We start from the raw sequence: 21332 nt of genomic DNA, 5'->3' as shown, positions 1-21332 counted from the left end.
ACGAATATGCCTCAATACTATTTAGATATTTGTATATTCTTTGTGTATGTATCTGTATTGTATTGGTTTACTTGTAACCGGCTGTACTATAAATATCAACAGAGGGAGCTTTCTCCTCACCTTTGCATTCTGAGCATTTTCTATTTCTGTACCTGGTTTTTCCTTCTCGTGTAGTTAATGAGTTAGCATTAGCATGTGTAATTTTATCTAAAAGTATCTCATAATTTAGAATAAAAGGTGTCATTTATTACAAAATTTAAAGAAAAACTAATTTTAACAATTTTTTTTACTTAATTGATTTGGTTAAAAGTGTCTTTTGAAGTGTCATAGACAGTGGCTAAACCATATTATATTATGATGAGAGGGGTGCAAATGCACCCCTCACATAGGAATAAATTACAAGTAGGATATATAAATTTTATAACTTTGTACCTCATATTCCTAATATTTTGCACCTTATGGACTCCTAAACATAAAATATTTGGGTTTAAAAGCTTATTAGATATAATATATATATATATATAAATGATCTAGATAAGATATGAGTAGCATGTTTTAAAATAAAAGACTATATTAACATATTCAATATAATTTTTTTAAAAAAATTATGATGAATTTATTTATGTTATTACAATTTTAGTCTTAATATAATAATAATTATTAGTTTTAAAAAATATTAATTTTTTATTAAATTATCCTACACCGTTGGTGCTGACCCTTGGCTTCACCATTGGTCATGGCTAGTTCTAATTATACCCACTTATCAATTGTTTTGGCAATCACATGAGACAATTCATTAAAAAAAATGAATATGCTACTCCTCCATTTCTTTTTATAAGAAAAAATAATCTTAGCTTTTATATATCAATAAAATGGTTTTAAATAATTTAAATTTTAAAATATTTACCATCTTTTCATTTCTACCCTCGATTAATACTCATCATTATTTTTTAACTTTACTTTAAGGTGAGCTAAGTCTTTTTATTCATTGATTATTGGGAGCATTATATAAAAACTATTAATTACTTCTAAAGGTTTGTAAATTGTCTTATACTTACTAAACACCTGACCAGACATTACAATCAAAAGGTCAAGTCTTAGTTTTTATGATCTAATCGGTTAAACCACTTATCGTACTTATGACATAATAATTAAATAAAATTAAATAAAAATATATCAATACATGTGGATGTGTGTATAAGAAATACATACATAGTATGTTTAGTTGTTAGTAAAATAACAAAACATGACTATAAACCAATAATATTATAAATTATAATGGGAAAAATACAACTATGGGTTCTCATAGTTTCAACATATTTTAGCATTAGTCCCTATATTTTTATTTCATTGTCCTAAGTTTGTTAAGATTCATGTATATGCAAAAGTCCTTATTATAATTGGCAGTGTTAAATCTACTACTGTGTACATAACTCTTTTTAATTTGTTGATCAATTAATAAAATTATGATGAGTTGAATATTGTATGAGCAAAATGGCTATTAATCTCTCTACCTATCTACTCTAGTTGTGTGCTTTTTTCCTTCTGAAACTTCATCCATTACACATTTAACTATTCTAATTTAATGTTCTGTTTTTTTTTTTTGGCCTTCTACTCATTTTTATATAACTTACCATAATTTTAATTATAACAAGTCAGTACAAGAAATAATAAATTTTTATGCACATGTTAATTACTATTAAGTCCTTATGGTCATATTTGAAAATATAGAGACTAACATTGTAAATAAATGAAACTTAAAAGGCTTGAAACAATGAAAGAAGAGTATAAGGACTAATTAATTTCAAAACATGCTAAAAATATAGGAACTAAAAGTTATATTTTCTCATTATAATTTCATAACATGTGAGCTACACTACTACAGAATATATCTTTAGGAGCGGGTATTTAGGAGCGCTTCTTTAAAAAGCGCTCTAAAATGTAAATGCGGAATTTACCAGAGCGCTTTTTTAGAAAAGCGCTCCTGTATGTCAGGGCTTTTCAATAAGATAATGCTTCTAATTAATATAAATAGAATATTATAAAAAATTTAAAAAGACCTTCGGGAGCGCTCGTAGTTAAGAGCTCCGGAAGACTATCTTCCGGAGTGCTCTTTGAAGAGCGCTCCGGAAGATCAACTCTTTCGGAGCGCTCTTGAAATGAGCGCTCCGAAAGAGCTCATCTTTCGGAGCGCTCATTTCAAGAGCGCTCCGAAAGAGTTGTTCTTCCGGAGCGCTCGTCAAAGAGCGCTCCGAAAGAGAGATCTTCCGGAGTGCTCTTTGAAGAGCGCTCCGGAAGACCACCTCTTCTGGAGCGCTCACTAATGAGCGCTCCGGAAGAGGTGGTCTTTTATATCTCTGCCTCCCGTCAGTTTTCTTTTCCCTATTTATGAGTTTCTTTCAAACCTCTCTCTCATTTGCTGAGGTTGTGCGTTCCCAACGAGTTCCAGATCATCGCTGTATCAGTCTATCTTCCGTCGCTGTTCACTGTTCCAGATCGTTGTCCGCCGCTGTTCGCTGTTCCAGATCGTCGTTCGCCACTGTTTGCTGTTCCAAATCATCGTCTGCTGTTGTTCATTGTTCCAGATTAGTGTTCATCGCTGTTTGTTCATTTCTGTGTCATGTCGCGCCATCTGTCTCTGTTTTTGCGCTGCCGTCGCCGTCGCCGCCATCTCCTGCATCACTATTCTAGATCTACATTGCTGTTTCAGATTTGTGCGGCTGCTGTACATCGGAGGAAGCGACACCGTGAAGACCTCCGTTGTAGCCGTGTGTCATTGCTGTACAGCCGAGGAAGCAACGCTATAAAGACCTCCGCTACTGCCGTGAAGACTTTCGTTTTCTGCCGTGAAGACTACACTGTGAAGGTATTTTTTTAATAATTAATTTATAATGTAATATATTGATATATTTATATATATTTGAGAATAAATTTCATATATATTTTTTAATAATCAATATTATAGATAATATATGAATTGGAGTTATTTATATTAGAATTATGGAGTATTTGTAGTTGATAATTAGATTAAAGTTGAGGAAACTACTTGAACATTTTTATTTTATTTATGAAATATACTTTTAAGGGAGATTATTGTTATTAATTAAATTACAATTGATTGACAGAATTTAGATGCATTATGCTACTAAATTTTTATTTGGATGAATTAATTTTTTGAGTTTAAATGTATTGTGTTGTGGAATTTGATTGTTTGATCATTTGGGAGGTTCTTCTTTTAAGGAAGATGTTGAATTTTTTTTATAGAAATCTAAGTCTTTTGTTTATTGAATTTTGATAATCATATTAGTGATATGGATCATAAGTGGATGTCGGCTAATCAACTATCTAGAGAATATTGGGATGGTGTGGATGAATTCATTGAATTTGCATTTTGTTGTGATCAAGACCCCCTTAGAGTCATATGTCCTTGTTTGAAATGTTGCTATGGAAAAAGAGTAAAGCCAATAGAATTGAAAGATCATTTAATCTGTAATGGGATTGATCCAACTTATACTTGTTGGACCATGCATAGGGAGACAAGGAATGATGCAAATGATTGGAGGGATAGTGCGAGCTACTCAACATTTGATCGTGATAGTGGGACATATGATGTTGACCGTCTTGATGAAATGATTCATATATATAACTTCATCGCTGAAGTATTTTAAATTAAGTTAGAATTTATTTCCACCATATTTTGATAATGACATCTTTTATTGTTTTATAGGTACCTACACAATTACAAGGTTGGGAGTGTGGATACTATGTTATGAAGTTTATGAGAGAAGTAATCACACAACAAGAGTTGATCATTCCTGAAAATGTAAGTCAAAAACTTTAAAATTAAGTTGATATAATGTTAATTCCTTATATATTGCTTTCATATCTTGTGTAGTATTTGTTGGAGTAAGATGTTTGTATTTTACTATGGAGCAAATAGAAGATTTAGTTGAAGAGTTGTCAGAATATATTATTGGCTGTTTGTGATAGGAAGTTAGATTTCAATGTTAGAAAAATAACAATAGTTTCATTTGTTAGGCTTGTTAGAAATTAAACTAGGTTAGTTAGGAAATTAAAATTTTTGTATCAGTTTCAAATTCTTTTCTTGTATATAAATTTTTATGTTAATATTATTTTTAAATTAGTTTTTGATATTATGATTTGTCATTATTAAAGAGACGTAAAAGGAGAAATTTCAAAAAATCTGATTTAAAAAAAATTAAAGTAATATACGGGAGCGCTCATTTGAAAAGCGCTCCTGTAAAGTAACATACAGGAGCGCTCTTTCAGAGAGCGCTCCTATATGGTTCATACGGGAGCGCTCTTTATAAAAGCGCTCCGGTATGGTTGCATACGGGAGCGCTCTCGTATGTAGCTCCTTTACAGGAGCGCTTTTCGAAAAGCGCTCCCGTATAGCGTATATACAGGAGCGCTTTTTTTAAGCGCTCCTATACATTTCGGAGCGCTCGATACGAGAGCGCTTCAAAAGCGCTCCCTAAAGTAAAAAAAAAGCGCTCCTGTAAACTTATTTTGTAGTAGTGCTATAGGTGGTTCGAAATCATGTAGAATTGAAAGGTCCAAAAATAAAAGTGGCCTTTAATATCATCTAATTTTGAGTTTCTTTTGTATTTTATAATTTAGCAGTTTGTTATGTTTACTACTACAAAAATATGGATATAAGATGCAAAAAAGAAATGATGGCTAAAAAGAACATGTCATATACAAGAGAGGCAAGTGATGGTTACGAAATAAATGATGGATGTTTTAAACACTCGTCATATGAAGTTTCAAATCCTTGTTTTTAATTAAACTATAAATGATGGGTGTTTCCTACACCTATCATTTATTGTGAAGATTTTAAATGATGGATATTTGAAACACCCGTTATATAGCCTTTCAGATTCTAATTAATAGAAAAATTAAAAATTTAAACGTTAAATGATTAATATTTCAAACACCCGTCATTTAAAGTCTTCACAATAAATGAAAGGTGTTCAAACAGCCATCATTTATTAGGGAATAAATGATGGTCATTCAAACACCCATCATTTATTCCATTTTTAAAATAGTGATTTGGTTCATTTTTTGTTCATGCCCAATCGTCTTTCTCGCTTCTTGTCTTCTCTCCTTGCAAACAAAATTGAAAAAACTCTCACAAACTTCCTCCACTGTTGTCGTCGGCCATCATGAGTTCCTCCATCATGGAGTTGCCGTCACCTACGCCATCATTCACCATCTTGTTTTCATTCTCTTTGGATTTCAATATTTCTTCTTAGTTCAAGTGTGTTTTCTTTGCGTTTTCTTCCTTCTCTTTTCAATATAGATTGATTTCTTGGTTGTGGAAATGATTTATTCAATGTTATGGGTTGTTTTATTGGTTTATTTTACTTGTTTAAGTTTCTAGTCATTTGTTTGTTTAAGTTTCTACTCATTTGTTGCTTATTTTGGAATTGTTGGGTGTTAAAAATTGATAATGTTTGATGATTTATTGACTTGAGAATGCTAATGGATAATATAAGTAGCCTTAAGATGATTATTAGAATGAAAATGAGTGACCAAAAATGAATATTCATAGACGATTGCATTTTTCTGTGAATTTTAAATAAATTTTTTTGAATAATTTTTAATTTAAATTATATGCCTCATTTGATCAAATTAGTTTTTATCATTAGAAACTACATATTGAAATGTACTTGAGTGCCAAATTGTATTACAATAGGAGTTGATTTGGGTGACTGAAATTGACATGCAATTTCTCTAAAAATCATAGTTATTTTGTTGAGATTTTGGCATTTGCTAATGAATGATATTTTAGTGGCTTAGGATTGCTAGTTTAGGATATATGTAACCTTAAAATAATTAATGAGACAAAAAACAACGGTTGAAAATGATGTTTTTGATGTTTTTCTTTTTTCTATGATTTTTTAAAAATTTTTTGATATAATTTTATAATTTAAATTTCATGTCTTATTTGACTTGGGTAATTGTATAATTGAAAAATATATATTGAAATGTACTAGTGAATCAAATTACATAATAATTAGAGTTGATTTAAGTGATTGTAATTTACTCATGATTGCTTTGAAAATGCTATTTTGTTAGGATTTCATTGCTGTTAATATTGTATATGATTGAAATTGATTTGTTAAGATGAGATGCCATGTTTAAAAAGAGAGTTTGAGCCTTACAAAAACTTTTTCTATGTCATTATGTTGCTGAATTTTTTTTGACGATTGAAGGAATATGTGAATGCTCATGCGCGTGACTCATAATTAATTGATTACTATATATTATATGTAGTGTAGTCAATTTCTTTTTTGATCATTGCATCATTCCTTTTCTCTCCATATTCATGAATCACCAATCACATTTTCTTGAATGAAATTGTTTTTAGATTAAAGTTATGGATAAGGAAGAGATGTCTGCCAATTGATTAAGTAAAAAGTATTTGAATGGTATGAAATAATTTATAAGGTTTTCTCTTGAGCATGTAAAAGATCTTAGAAGAATAGTGTGTCTTTGTGTAAGATGTGGTCTTTTAAAATAGATTAGTGCATTTGAGTTTGAAGACTATTTAGTATGCCATGGAATTGATGAAAATTACAAATGTTAGCATAAACATAGAGAGACTTAAGATGACAAGTATACTAGTAGTTGGAAGTATAAAGGAAGCTTTGAATTAAATAATTGTGACACAAATACTTATGAGACTGATTGTCTTAAAGAGATGGAAAATGCAATTGAAATGGAACTTGAGGATTGTCTTAAAAATGTTAGAGATGTTGAAAAGTGATGTAGAGAAGCCCTTATATGCTGGTTGCAACAAATTCACAAAGTTGTTGGCGGTATTGAAATTCTACAATTTGAAAGTGAGCAATGGATGGATTGATAAGAGTTTTACAGAAAATCTTACACTTATAAAACAACTTTTACCTATGAACAACTAGCTTCCAAGGACTACGTATGAGGTAAAATAAATGCTACATGTAATTGGCATGAATTACGAGAAGATACATGCTTGTCCTAATGATTGCATATTATTTGAAAATGAATATGCATCATTAATGGAGTGTCCTAAATGTAATGTCTCATGCTACAAAGAGAACGGGAAGAGTCTAGAGAAGATATTATGGTACTTTCTCATTGTACCTAGATTTAGATGCCTGTATAGTAGTGCAGAAGGTGTCAGATGAACGGATTAAAGATGGAAAACTTTGACATCTAGCTAACTCTCCTCAATAAAAAAAATGATCTCAAATACTGTGACTTTAGAGTAAAAGGTAGAAACCTTTGTCTCATATTTTTTGTTGATGAAATGAATTCACATGAGCTTCAAAGTAGCACTCATTGTACATGGCCAGTTATTTTGGTAATTTACAACTCACCTCTATGGTTATATATGAAGAAAAAATACATGATGTTATCCATCCTAATTTTAAGGCCAAAATAATTAAGAATGACATAAACATATATTTGGCTCATTTAATTGAGGATTTGAAATTATTGTGGGAGAATGGTGTTGAGGTATATGATGAATACAGAGAAAAAAGGTTCAATTTGAGAGAATTGTTGTTTGATACAATCAATGATTTTTCAGTATATGGTAATTTTTCAGGCTACAATATTAAAGAAAAACTCACATGTCCTATTTGTGAAGAGGGAACACATTTAATGAGATTAGAACATGGAATAAAGAATGCCTACCGCAAACATATCAGATGATTACATCCTGATCAATATTATCAGTGCCTAAAAAAGCTTTTAATGGGAATTCAAAAGAAAATAAGGCACCTTTGCTACTGACAGATGAGCAACATTTTGATAAGGTGAGGAATTTAGATATCAAGTTTGGCAAACCTTTTGCAAAGCATCTTAGGACATGTGGGTGGAAGAAAATGTCTTCTTTTTTTTTTGACTTACCATATTGGCAATTTTTATATGTGAGACATTTTCTTAATGTCATGCACATTAAGAAAAATGTGTGTGAAATTGGTATATTACTCCATATTTCTAGAAAGACTAAAGATGGAATTAATGTAAGGTTTGACATGATTTCCATAAGGATAAGGGAAGAGTTGTCACCACAAGAGAAGGAAACTCATATATTTCTTCATCCAACAACTCATACACTATCTAGAAAAGAAAAGAAGACTTTTTATGAGTCGCTTGCTATTATTAAACTTTTAGAGGGGTACTCTTCAAACATTAGGAACCTTGTGTCAGTGAAGAATTTGAAATTGAAGGGTTTAAAATCATATGATTTCCATGTGTTGATTGAAAATTTTATTCTAGTGGCTATACGTTCTATTTTACCCAATATAATTTGAGCCATGATTACAAAATTGTGTTTCTTCTTCAAATCAATATGTACTAAAGTGATTTACCTAGCAAAATTGCTAAGATTGCAAAGCCGAATTGTATTAATATTATATGAACTTGAGATATATTTTCCTCTTGCATTATTTGACATAAAGGTGCACCTAACTATTCATCTAGTTAGAGAGATACAAATGTGTGGCCCAGTTTTCTTGAGATGGATGTATCTATTTGAGCATTATATGAAGATACTAAAAGAGTATGTAAAAAATTAGAGTCAACGTAAAGGTTGCATTATTGAGCAAAACACTTGTGAGGAGGCAGTTGAATTATATACTGAGTATTTATCAAATGTCAACCATATTAGGATTTTGACTTCTCGACATGATGGTAGAACTAATGAGGAAGGAATTATGGGCAATAAAGTGGTTACAATCTCTAACTTACAATAGAAACAAGCACATGTATATGTACTACACAATTCTATAGAGGTTGAGGTGTATGTAGAGATATACATGGCCAAGTTTAAGAGGGATAATCCTAATAGATCAGATATTCGGTATGTAAATAAGCACAATAAGAGTTTTACAATTTGACTAAAACAACACATTCTTGAGAAGTTGACTGCCAATCCTGATTCAATTTTTGAAAAATTAAAAAGGTTAGCAAGAGGTCCAAATGAATAAGTTCTTTCCTTCACTGGCTTTCTAGTTAATAGGTACACATTCTACACTAAAGAGCAAGATGATTAGAGTATAATAAAAAATAGTGGCGTAACTCTTATAGCCCAAGGAATGCATATATCTAGTACTAAAGATAATAATCATTTGTATGCAAAAATGTCATAATTGACCTAAAAAATTAATAATGTTATTCTAGTAATGAAGAATTATATTTGGGAGCAAGTAGAGGTAAAATAATTTTTTCACAATCATTATAATTAATTGAAATTACTTGGCCAAAAATCTAATTAATTGTGTTGGCTTATAGGCATCATTAGCAATTGAAGCTAATCAGATGAAATTTGTCATCCAACAAGTTGGAAAGGCAATGCAGACATTTTGTTTTTTCATGAGAGCAAAATACATTAAAAAAGTAGGTAGAAACATTAGTGTTAATGTCCCTGAATTAATAAAGGCATTAGTTTCATAAGAACAATGGGATGAATTTGTTGCCTGACATCTCAAGGGAAAATTTCAAGAACAATGAGATGGATTCATTTTCTATTATCAATATGTTTATGTTTATTGATATGATTTTATGCATTTTGCATAGGAATTGAGCAATAAGAAAAAAGAGTTGCATGAGAAAGATCTATACCCTTACAAGAAGGGATGCATAGGATAAGTAGGAATTGAACAACAAATGGTATGTTAATATTTATGCTATGTAATTTTAGCTTATTTCATGGATATGCACAATACTAATATTCAATTTTATTTAAATTTGTAGATTAGGCAAGAGGTTTTAGGAGCAAGTTCTGTTTCATGCCACAAATGTGTAAAATGCGTAGCGTTGACATTATTGATATTGTCATTTTTTCTTATCATCAATCAATTAACTTAACTTTCTCACTATATATTGCACAAGATGAGATCGAGAAAATAGCATACCTAATGATGATGTCTTGGGTAAGGCATTAGATAATCCCAAACACCTCAGTTGAGTTAGGGGTGATGGCTTTGGTATTACAAAGGAAAAAACAAATATTTGAGACATAGAAAAAGATGAAGTTAACAGAGGATGTGGGTGCAAGGGTTAGATTGCCACACTAAAAGAGGAGCTATCTAGGCAACAAGACATGATTGAAGCCTTGCTAAAAGATAAAGAGAGGCATGAGGGGGAGTCTCAAATTAGCACCAACGGGAAAGGTAGTTATAGTGTAATTCATCCTATTAAAAATCTCTTCAAAGTAAAATATCATAAATTAATTTCACTTATTTTTTACTATTTTTATTTTCCATGGAATTAATATAGTACATTACTTATTAATATAAGGTAAGAACATATGTGAGTTATTGGTAAATAGCTCAAATCACCATGTGGTTGCTATTAGTCGGGTGTTCAATTTATCGGGAGACATGCTATATAATATGCAACTCCTTGCATCCTATGTATGGGTTGTTATTGACGTTTCAAAAGATGTCAATTATCTGCTACCTATTCCCATTGAGGATGTGAGAATTGTAGGAGAGGCTATGGGTAATTTTGTTAGTTAGCAAGTTAGTCAAGTTAGGATGCCAAGTCCAAAATTACACAGTCTAAGAAAAAGATGATACCCTGATTGAGGTTCTCCTCTAAAAAGCTAGTTTCCCGTGCAATTGGGCTTGAACAAGAGCCTCAATTGCTAAGCCAACACAAAAATTTGCTTCAAGCATATGCAACAATTTATAGGTCTAATCCTCTAATCCTATAAATCCCATTCAAGGCTGGTATATATGGTAAAGATCATTATGATATGCTTTTGCTTGATATTATCGATGAAGTACTTCAACTTGATATGACTAGCCTCACTATTCTTACTTTTACATATGGTAATTTTTTTCATATATGAATAGTTAATATTTTAAATATAAACTAATCCATTTAAAATATTTATGGTAGGTGTTAACATGAAAAATTTGTTGTCCCTTTCAATCTAAAAATAAAGTTCATCTTCATTAGTCCCCATGAGGTTAGTGTATATGCCTTAATTGAAAAGGACAATATTTTACATCAAGCAAAGGTATTAAGTGAAAATTTCAAAGCAAAGGTTCAAAAGGGACATTATTCATCATACCTTACTGCTATGGGTAACGTACTTCTTGCTTATCTTAATGAATTTTTTATTTTTAATTTAATCAATTAATTATAATTTTGTAATTTTTTTTAATACTATTAAGGACCATTAGATGTTGATCGCTATTGAACACTTTGGTCACACTCTAAAGATATATTATCTTGATTCTATTAGAGGGTAACCAGGGAATTGATAAATTTTATTAAGGTTGATTAATATGTGTAACATCCAGAAAATTTTAACCTCAATTTGTTATCTTAATTAGGGTAGTTAGTGAGTTAGTGAGATGTGTGGCCAGAGGAGCTTAAATTGGCATAAATTGTTATGATCTAAAGCCTTAGAAGTAGGTTCGGATGGATGGCGAGCTACACAGGCAAGGAAAGAGGATGAAAAAGTGAAGAGTTGTGTTTTGTGCCGCACACCGCGATGCATGGTTGGTCTACTGTGATGCATAAAGGCAATTTAAAAGTAACAGGCTCCTCTGTGTCATGTGCCGTGGTGGAGGGCCAAAAATTAGATAAAGCAACTTATGAGCTGTGTGAAAATAGAAGAAAGAAAGAGGAGAAAAAAGAAGAGCTTGATTTTGGCTCTGCTAGGGCATGACATTTGGTCCCATTGTTGATAGATTGAAGCTCTCAAACACCCAAGTTAAGATTATGGGGCTTTCTTCTTCCTTTCTCCTCCTCATTTATGATTGTTTATGGTAGGGTTTAAGTTGGGAGATGGATTTTTGATCCATAAGAGTATGGGTCTGATTCCATTAGTTTAAATAAGTTAAATGGGAGTTGTTTAATGTAGTGGAACACCACATTAATAATCTTGGAAGTAGTTGGTCCATGGGAGCATTAAATGTCCGAAAATTGGTATTTATGAGGTAGTTAGGAGAGGTTAATGTGCATTAATGATAGTTTGAGGTGTTATTAATAATAATGTGCATTAATAGAATCTAATGATCCCATTGGGTATGAATGGGTAGTGATTATAAGTTGGTAAAATAGTGTATGAGGAGTTTTATATTGATAAAGCTTAAAGAGCTAGATGATGATGATATCCTTGTGATTTGGTTGTAGAGAGGTTCGTCTTGGCACCTTTCAAGCTTGTTGAAGTTTTGGGAAGTTGATATAGTGAGGGGTAAACCTTTGACCTCTCAAATGTTTGAGGTAACTGGAGGAAACTTAATTTTTATAGTTGTATGTTAATTGTGTTGTGAAATGTGATTTATGGTTAATTTGATGATGCATGTTGGCAACTGTGTGATTATGAAATGTTTTCTTTTGAAAGAAAACTTTGATTTCTACCACCCTTGATGTTTTATGAAATTAATTGTGATTTATGAATAGGGGTGGAGAATTGTGATGAAATATGTGTTTAAAGTGTAAAGCATTTGTGTTATGTGAGTTCATGTGTTGAGAAAAGATTGTTAAATGCATATTATATGTCAACTGTGCATAGCATGATTATTGGCAGGAGTTCGCCTAGGGAGAGGAGTAGATTGGTTGAAATCCACGTGGTATTGGTAGTAACTGTTGGAATCGGGAACTAGCCTTGGCAGCGACCGTTGGAATTAGGAGGTAGCCCTTGTCCCATGGTTGATTTGGGACTATCCCACTTGTTCTATGAGAGACTCAAACCTAACTAGACTTTATCGGTTCATAAGGAGGCTAGATTAAGGATACGACACCCCATAGTTGTTAGTATTGGGGGAAACTGGATTACATAAGTGAGTGAGTTAATCCTGGCTTAGTAGCTCTTCATAAGTAGAAGGCTAGGTTAGTCTATGAAGGGCGTAGCCACGTGATAGCCACCGGTTTCATGTCGAAGGTAATAGGAGGATATAAGGTTGGCATACAATCATGCATATAAGTTCGGCCACATGGTTGTTAGTTTTGTGGTCCGGCACGTGTTAAGGGCGCATGGTTGTTATTTTGTGACCCTAAATTATGTTTATAAAAATAATATGATATGGTGTTTTGTGGCAAGTCTGGTCACATGGTTGTTAGTTTTGTGAACTGTGGCCTAATGTTATGTGATATATGAGTTTATGTGCATAATTACATCTATTTACAATTAATATGTAACTGTAAGGGTTAAGTGAAACTTGGTTACTAAGTGGTTATACTCAACCCTCAATTCTCAATATTTTTAAGACCTACCTCATCAGATCCGAGTTGGGAAAAACATACTGAGGCTTAGGGTTGGTGGAGTAAAACCTTTATATGCCTCTCTTTTTCTATTTACATGTGTATTTGTCAATGTAATTGCCAACTAGAATTAATTATCATGATTGGTGCACTACTTGCATGATTTTGTGTTTACTAGTGTATTTTATGCCCTGGGTTAGTGAGTTTTTGTTGTGAACCTGTGGATAGGGCCAAAATACTTGTGCAGTAGGAACATAAGTATTTTTGAGAAATACGAATGAAATTGGTGATTTTGTGCAACTTTCCTTCCCCTCTATGTTTTGTGAAAATTGAGATTGAGTGGTAATTTTGTAAAATAAGTGTGTTTGATTGCATGTGGTGTGTTGCACGAGTACGCAAGAGTCCATTGAGTGTAGTCGGAGGGTTGATGTAGGCTATTGGCACATATGGTTGGGTTGGGACACCCTATTTGGGAAATTTTATGAAAATGTGTCAAAATGGATTTTGTTATCTAACTTTTGATAGAAAATGAATTTGAGTGTGAAACCGGTGCTATTAGCTAGAGCTAGGAGAAAACTCGGTGTAGACACCGAAACCACCTTAATCGGACGTCGGACAAAGATTTGGGACATATCAAAAGTTTGGTCCCTGTGTTGTCAAATGATAGCACTGATCTATCAAATTTGATGCAATACACCGTGACACATGGTGCCTCACGCCGCAGCGCATGAGCTATAAGCCGCAACGCACGTCATTTTTTGCACAGTAATGGTTTTTGAGTTTTAAAACTCATTATGGGTCTCAATTGATTTTCAAGCTTCCGCTTTATTTTTAAAACTTTGATTTAGAGTCCTTAAATTATGATTGAAATTTAAAATGGCAAATTGGGATTCCTTTGAAATAATTTTTGTGAAATCCTCTTTAACACATTGGATAACTATGTTTTGGAGTTAATTTGTAGTTTAACCTCAAGGAGGTTACAAATATGTACATGCATATAAAGTATTTCACATATTTATTTATTATTTAAATTCCATACAGACATATTTTTTATTGTTTTATTGGCGCAATTGTGTTATACCACACAAACACAACAATCAATTTCAAGTTCATTTACAAATTTTGGTGTGACCTACACTTGGAATATAATAAAGGTAATTAGAATCATTATTGAATTAAAATATAATATTCATAACTTTTTAATGCACTAATACATATTCATCAGTTCTTCAATTTGTAATGGCCGAGACAAATAAAAAATAGCTTAGATTGTGGCTTCTGTGTGACAAGTTTCATGAAGGACATCAGTATCCTAATGAGAGTATAATTCTTGAGATGGTATGTCAACAATATTTACTTTTTAATTGCAAATAAGTTTAATGTATTAAAATTAATTTATGGTGGACCGTTTATATATTGCAGTACTATGACGACTTTGACATTGAAGAATTTGGGAATGTGGACATAAATGAGTAATTAAAGAATGACGTTAATATATGTTTCAAAGTGTGGACCTTACATAAAGAAGATCAATAGAGCTAGCTAGAGGAAGTAGCTAGGATGTTTATAGTTTTAATATCTAGTTTTCTTTATAAATTAGTTTACTTTAGAAAAGTATATTTGTTTACTTGAAAGATTAGTATAAGAGATGTTTAATTAATTTTGCAATTGAATACAATAAAATTATATTGATATTCAAATTTATAAATGTTGGAATGACTGTCTACTGGTATTTTGAGTTCTTATTGCAAGGGGCTAGTATAAATAACAGCCTCCATATTTTAAAAAGCGATATAATAAATTATAGTTATTTAAACAATCATAATTTATTTGATAATAAATGATGGGTAAATGATTTACCCTTCATTTATTTTCACTATAAATGATGAGTAAATGATTTACCCATCATTGATAGTAACAATAAATAATGGATAAATTATTTACATGTCATTTATGGTGACAATAAATTATGAATAAATGATTTTGCCCATCATTTATTCTTCCCTTGATAGTATCAATACTTACAAATTATATTTTAAATGATGCTGGGGGACTTTAAATGTTAGACCCATAAATGACAGTTACTAACCATCATTTATGGGCTAAAATAACTGTCATTCATTCTTTATTTTGTAGTAGTGATTGGGTTTAGACCATCTGGTTTTTGAAAAATCATTATAGTTTCCAACTCAACTAACTAGTTTTTGTAGGCTCATTAGCTGCTCAACATCAATCTAATCTGGTTCACCTATGAAAATAGTTTTTTTTTCTTTTAAACCAAACTATTAACAACTCCAATCAATGGTCCAACTTAGTTGACCATCCAATCCACTTCTTAAAACATTGCTCTCTCTGTGTCAAAATATAACCAAATTTTAGTTAACTCTCATGATTTAAGAAAATTGGTTAAGCATAATAAGTATGTCTGAGATTAAAAATTTAGACTAAATTACCCTTGTAATTAACAAAACAAGTTTTTCTCATGAAATAAACTTTGATTTTATGAGGGGTAATTTAAGAAAAATATAGTCAATGTTTCTTGAATTTTGAGATTTCCATATAAAAATATAATAATGAAACATAAGACAGTTTTTTCTATAGTAATTAAAACAAAGGGAGTACACCGCACTCTACAAAAAAAATTTGTCTTAAATTAAAATCTAAGAAATTTTATACTACCTCTTATCCTATTTGAAAGTCATTTTCAACATTTGTATTGAAATTAAAAAAAAACTTAAGTCTCATTAACTATGTTTAAAAATTCAACAAGTTTCTAATTTTACCACTATTAGTTGACTAGAAAATGGACCAAATTTTTTTTAATCTTTTTCTGAAATTTTTTGGGTCTTTTTCTGTAATTTTAATTTTGGGTTCTTGATCGTAATTTTATGGTTCTTTTTTATAATTTTTGAATTTTTTTTATCATTTTCTAGTTAACTAACAGTAAAGTTAATGGTTGTTAATGGCAGGGGTTAGATTCGATCATTTTTAAAAATCGAAAGAACAATTTACAAAATAAATAAATTCAAAGTCTATAATGTTACTGGATTTAAAGTTTAGATGGTAATTTATTCATTTATTCAACATAAAATGCTCTAGCATTATAATAACCTCAACATTTAATAAGAATAAAAGGAAAAAGATGGACATGATAATCATGAATATGTCCTATAAATAAAATCAAATTAAATTTTCTCTTTTTGTCCTATAAATAGAATTAGAATAGCAGTTGATTTTTCTTTAAGAGTATCTTCACTTAACAATAAATGCATGAACTTCCCTTTGAAATAACTGGCTTTGATTTTGTCTTATTTATCACTTCATGGATTACTTTTATTTTTTTAGTCTCTCTAAAGCATCGATTTCGGTGTGGTTCATGTTTCTTGTGACAGTGGGCTTTGAATAATTTGCTTCATAAAAATCGATGCTGTGAGATCAAAGTTAGTTTGTAGCTTAGCGTTGAATTTGTGGAGAGACGCACAAACATTGGTAAATAGCTTTCCTTCATTCCATGTGAATATTCGTACCAACAAACATTCACGTTGAATATATCTCTAAAAATGGGTCTTGGTCCAAGTTAGGCTTTTCCACAAATTAAAGCTTTTAATTTCACTTATATTAAATACCCAATAATTAAAAATACTTGTTCGCAATAAATCTAATAAAATATTTAACTGCTAGCTGTTGCAGAATTCTCCACTCGAATTATACACACACACACACACACAATCACACACCAATATAAAACGTGAAAACGAAGGAAGTGAGAGGAAGCAGATGAGTTCCGACTGTATTATTTTTTAATTTTCTTTTATAATAATTAGCCAGATCTTTCGCCCATGCATTATATTGAGTTTAGAAATGTAGCTTGGTATATACTCTCTCCGTTCCCAAAGAATTATATTGTCACTTTAAAGATTTTTCTTTATTTTAAAATAATTGTCACTTCAAAATTTATCTTTATATACATAAGTCACTTTTAATTAAATACTGGAACAAAAAAATCGATTTCCTCAGTAAAATGGTCATAACTTGAAAAAAAAAAACATGTGACTTCTAATTAATTTCAAAATGTATCCGTTTAAAAAACACAAACAAAGGCATACCTTATAAATATACAAGAATGCCATGTTGTGGGGAAAAAAACAAAGGCATTAAATATACTAAAAAATCATGCACAATGATGCAAGAGTATTTACTATCATAAATTCATTCTAAAACGTAATTAAGAATAAAAGAGAGAAGGTTATTCATCAACTTTCTTAATCTATGTGTACAATTTCCAAAATAAAAATTACCCATCTCGTCCTACTTATAAGAGAGAGAGAGAAAAAAAATTATACTTCACTATTTTTTTTATATTCATCTTTATCTTTATATCTTTATTAAATGCTAGAAAAATTATTAGTTCTTTTATCCTTATTAGGAGATAAAGAGGTGTCACCTTACTAAATTTTAGTACAAGGTTAATAAGATTTAAAATTTTTCTGAATTCTAGCAAAATATGTTTGATTGAAGTGACTTATAAATAAAATCAAAAAATATATTTTGAAACAAAGAGAGCACCATACCTTATACTTCTAATAGGAAACTTTTGAGAGGTTTACACTGATTCTTGTTATAAGAAGTTAAGAACCTCTCCAAGTTGCACAGGTATTGCATTAATTTTGTTTTTAAAAAAATGCCTTTGATTACTTCACATTTTCCTGCACTAATACATTAACTTAAGTCACTACAAAATAAAAAACAGCTAAATACATTAACTTAAGTCACTACAAAATAAAAAACAGCTAATTGGCAAGAGAAAATTCTGTTGCTAATGAGTGAAAATTTCATTGCTATGCAAAACACCATCACTAATTAGTGACAGAGTTATTCTATTGCAAACATTCTGTCACTAATTTAAGGGATAACTTATTCACTGGTGGATATAGATTATTTAATTACTTGAACAGATACTAAGAGATGGTATCCCAATAGTTTAATTTTAAGGGTAATTATGAAAAAATCATTCCAATTATTATCAAATTTAATGTTAATAATTAAATTAACTTAATTTATTAATTCTTGTAAAGTGGTTAATAATCCAGTCCTATACATAGGATGAGAGATAGCGCCAATTTGAATTTTAGTTTACATATGCAGAAAGTACAATTGGGAATTCAATTATTTGTTAGATTTGATAAAAGTACATTTTAAATATAATTTGAATGTATTTTTGAGGGTTACTCAAACAAGTGTTTTATAATTTATATTGATTTATTTTTTATTGCACGTACGAACGAGTATAGACTACGTTATGTAGAAAATAGAATTAAGAACCGAATTAGTGGGGTCGGTGGTCAACTCTTATCTAGTCTTTAAATTTATTTTTTTCAATGATGACAATACTTATTATTGAATCCTAAATGTACTAACTGTTATTTTAACGTTAATAACAATCATTATTTTGAATTCCTAATCCTAGTTATAGAATGTAGTTTTCCGATTTTGTCCCTGCAAGTTGCTACGACGTCGTTGCACCCAGGAGTGCATTTTCGCTCCTTACTTCCCTTTTGATGATCCTCAAAAGTTTGCCATCGTCCACAAAGTCTTCGGTGTCAGCAATATCAGCAAAATGTTGCAGGTCTCATCTCTCTCTCTCTCTCTCTCTCTCTCCCACCTTCTCTTTATCCTTAATTTCTCTGCAATTTTTTGCAGTGTATGTAATAATAATTTATATGTAAGTTCACACTATTTAAAATAAAAAAAAAATATACAAGAGTGCTTGTTTTTGGCCTAGCACTTCTGTATGTATAAAGCGCTTCGAAAGGCACCCTATACCTGATCGTTTGATTTAAGAATCGCTTTCTGACTTGATGTTTCAATGCGCTTTTGTTCTTAAGCGCTCTTGTATTGGCGTTTCCGTAAGCATTTTTTATCGTTGTAACAGTTATCCCAAAGACTGGATTTTGAATCCAAACAACACTTTCTTAGATGTTGCACCGAGTCAAATCATGATTTATGATTGTGCCACTTACAATAAATCTTATACTCCCTCGAGCATTTTTTTAGGAGTTTAACATTAAAAAATGTAAGATATTTTTAATCTTTTAAGATGTAATCATTGTTATTTTTTTGAAAATGCACCCATTAAATAAATCACTTTATATTTATTTTAAGATGAAACGTCCTATTAAATAGGGGTAAATATAAAAAAAATTAAGTTAGTTTGAAGACAATAAACTACTTTATTAGAGAATAATATTCAGTTAAAAATGTCTTATATTTTTTAATGAGAGAGTAAGCAACATTGATAGATTTTTTTATAGGTTTTAGTACTGAAGCATGAGAAAATGAATATTAAATTTAAAAATTATAATTGTAAGGATATCCTAACTACCATTAATGTTCTTGTAAAGTTTTATTTATTATTTTCCCAATACTTTAATTTTCCGGCATATACAGAGTAAAAGAAACAATAGTCGTATTGTTCATGACCAATGAATAGGAGCTTCCACTGCATCAAAGAGCGGATGCAGTTAGCAGTCTGGTGTACGAAGCGAACTTGAGAGTGAGAGATCCGATGTACGGATGCGTCGGAACTATATCCTATCTGCAAAATCAAGTTTCACAGTTAAAGACGCAGCTTGCAATGGCTCAGACAGAGATTATGTGCATCCAGATGCAGCAAGATTATTCTACAAACTTATCAACTCAGATTGATCATTACCAAGATGACAATAAGTCGCTTGTCTTATCTGATAACAACTATGAAAGCTGCAATATTAATCATAATCTTGCTGATCATCATCATCATCATCAGTATCTCAGTTTTGCTTCTTCTTCTTCCTCGTCTAGTAATGTAATCCAGGACCCTTTTATGAGGGAATCATTTTGGACTTAGAAGTTTTAGATTAATTATTATTATTAATTAATTAATATACATTTTCAGTGAATTATCGATTACATGTTTAATTTTTTTTTCTTGTTTAACTATTTTCATTAAAGTGTAAGATTGGCTAGCGCTAGCTAGCTGCTTTTGTGATCTATGATGTGCATGTTTTTTCTCTTGCTGTTGACAGATAAATAGCACTAAAAAAAAGTGGATTATAATTAAGAGGGAAGTTGCAGTAAACAAGAAGGGTATGTATGTAAGAGTCAAATCCTGCATGTGAGATTTTGAGTAGAGTTGAAGGCTTTACAACTAGTTTCTCTCTCTTGTATTAGTTTCTCTTCTTAATCCTTTTAAATATTAGGTTAATTATTGCCGATTAGGACCATTTTTTTTAATATTTAACTCAACTATTCTCTCTCTCTCTCTCTCTCACTCACACACACACACTGGGCTGTTCCTTATAAGCTGGCTGGCTGTTGAATATTCCTCTTCTATTTCTTGTTGATTGCACTTGAAATACCTTTACACACAATACACGTTATTCATAGGAAACAAGTGGGGGAAAAGAAAAGAAAAAGAAAAAAGAAAGGCCCTGGCTCAAGAACTTCTTAACCCCCCCCAAACAAAATTACACTAAATTACCCTCCACAAGTTTCATGAATTTTGACTTTTAATTTTATAAAATAAATTACCTTTTCCTCTTATAAATATGAAGATTCACTTATTCTCTTCCACATTTTAATAATTTTATTTTTTTCAATCCGTTTTATATACACACCCCCTAAATTACCCTCCACAAGTTTCATAAATTTTGACTTTTAATCTTATAAAATAAATTATGTTTCTCTCTTATGAATATGACGATTCATCTATTCTCTTCCACATTTTAATAATTTTATTTTTATTTTTATTTGTTCAATTCATTTTATTCTATTTCTTTCTAATAACTAAATAGGGCCCAAGAGCCACTGCTTAAATTGAGATAAACTAACCAATATAGAGTAGGGGACTCATGCGCCTCTCACAACATAAAATAGGAAACTGACAACTGATCTGATAACAAATAATAGGAAATAATTTTACAATATTAAACAATTAATAAATCCCTAGTTGTAGAAAATCCTAAGCTAATTTAGGTGGATAAAACCCCAGTCATCAATAATATATATACTCCCTCAAATTTCAAATATAGGAAAAAATAATCAATTCACACAGTTTA

At 30.8% G+C, this 21332-nt stretch overlaps 1 protein-coding gene across 1 annotated transcript; it reads left to right on the top strand.

The window, feature by feature from the left end:
* The first annotated feature begins 1945 nt into the window (after window positions 1-1945).
* On the top strand, window positions 1946-20122 carry LOC129314068 (LOB domain-containing protein 12-like). The gene is made up of 5 exons (XM_054957445.1): window positions 1946-1986; window positions 2496-2601; window positions 2711-2866; window positions 18740-18862; window positions 19727-20122. The coding sequence occupies exons 1-5, from the start codon at window positions 1946-1948 to the stop codon at window positions 20120-20122; spliced, it is 822 nt and encodes a 273-aa protein (XP_054813420.1).
* The last annotated feature ends 1210 nt before the right edge of the window (window positions 20123-21332 follow it).

This window comes from Prosopis cineraria, unplaced genomic scaffold (genome assembly GCF_029017545.1).
Source record: "Prosopis cineraria cultivar Desert tree isolate PC_DT_omini unplaced genomic scaffold, ASM2901754v1 PC6, whole genome shotgun sequence".
Lineage (NCBI taxonomy): Eukaryota > Viridiplantae > Streptophyta > Magnoliopsida > Fabales > Fabaceae > Prosopis > Prosopis cineraria.
The sequence above is the reverse complement of the archived record's forward strand: the minus strand, read 5'-3'. Positions and strand labels throughout refer to the sequence as shown.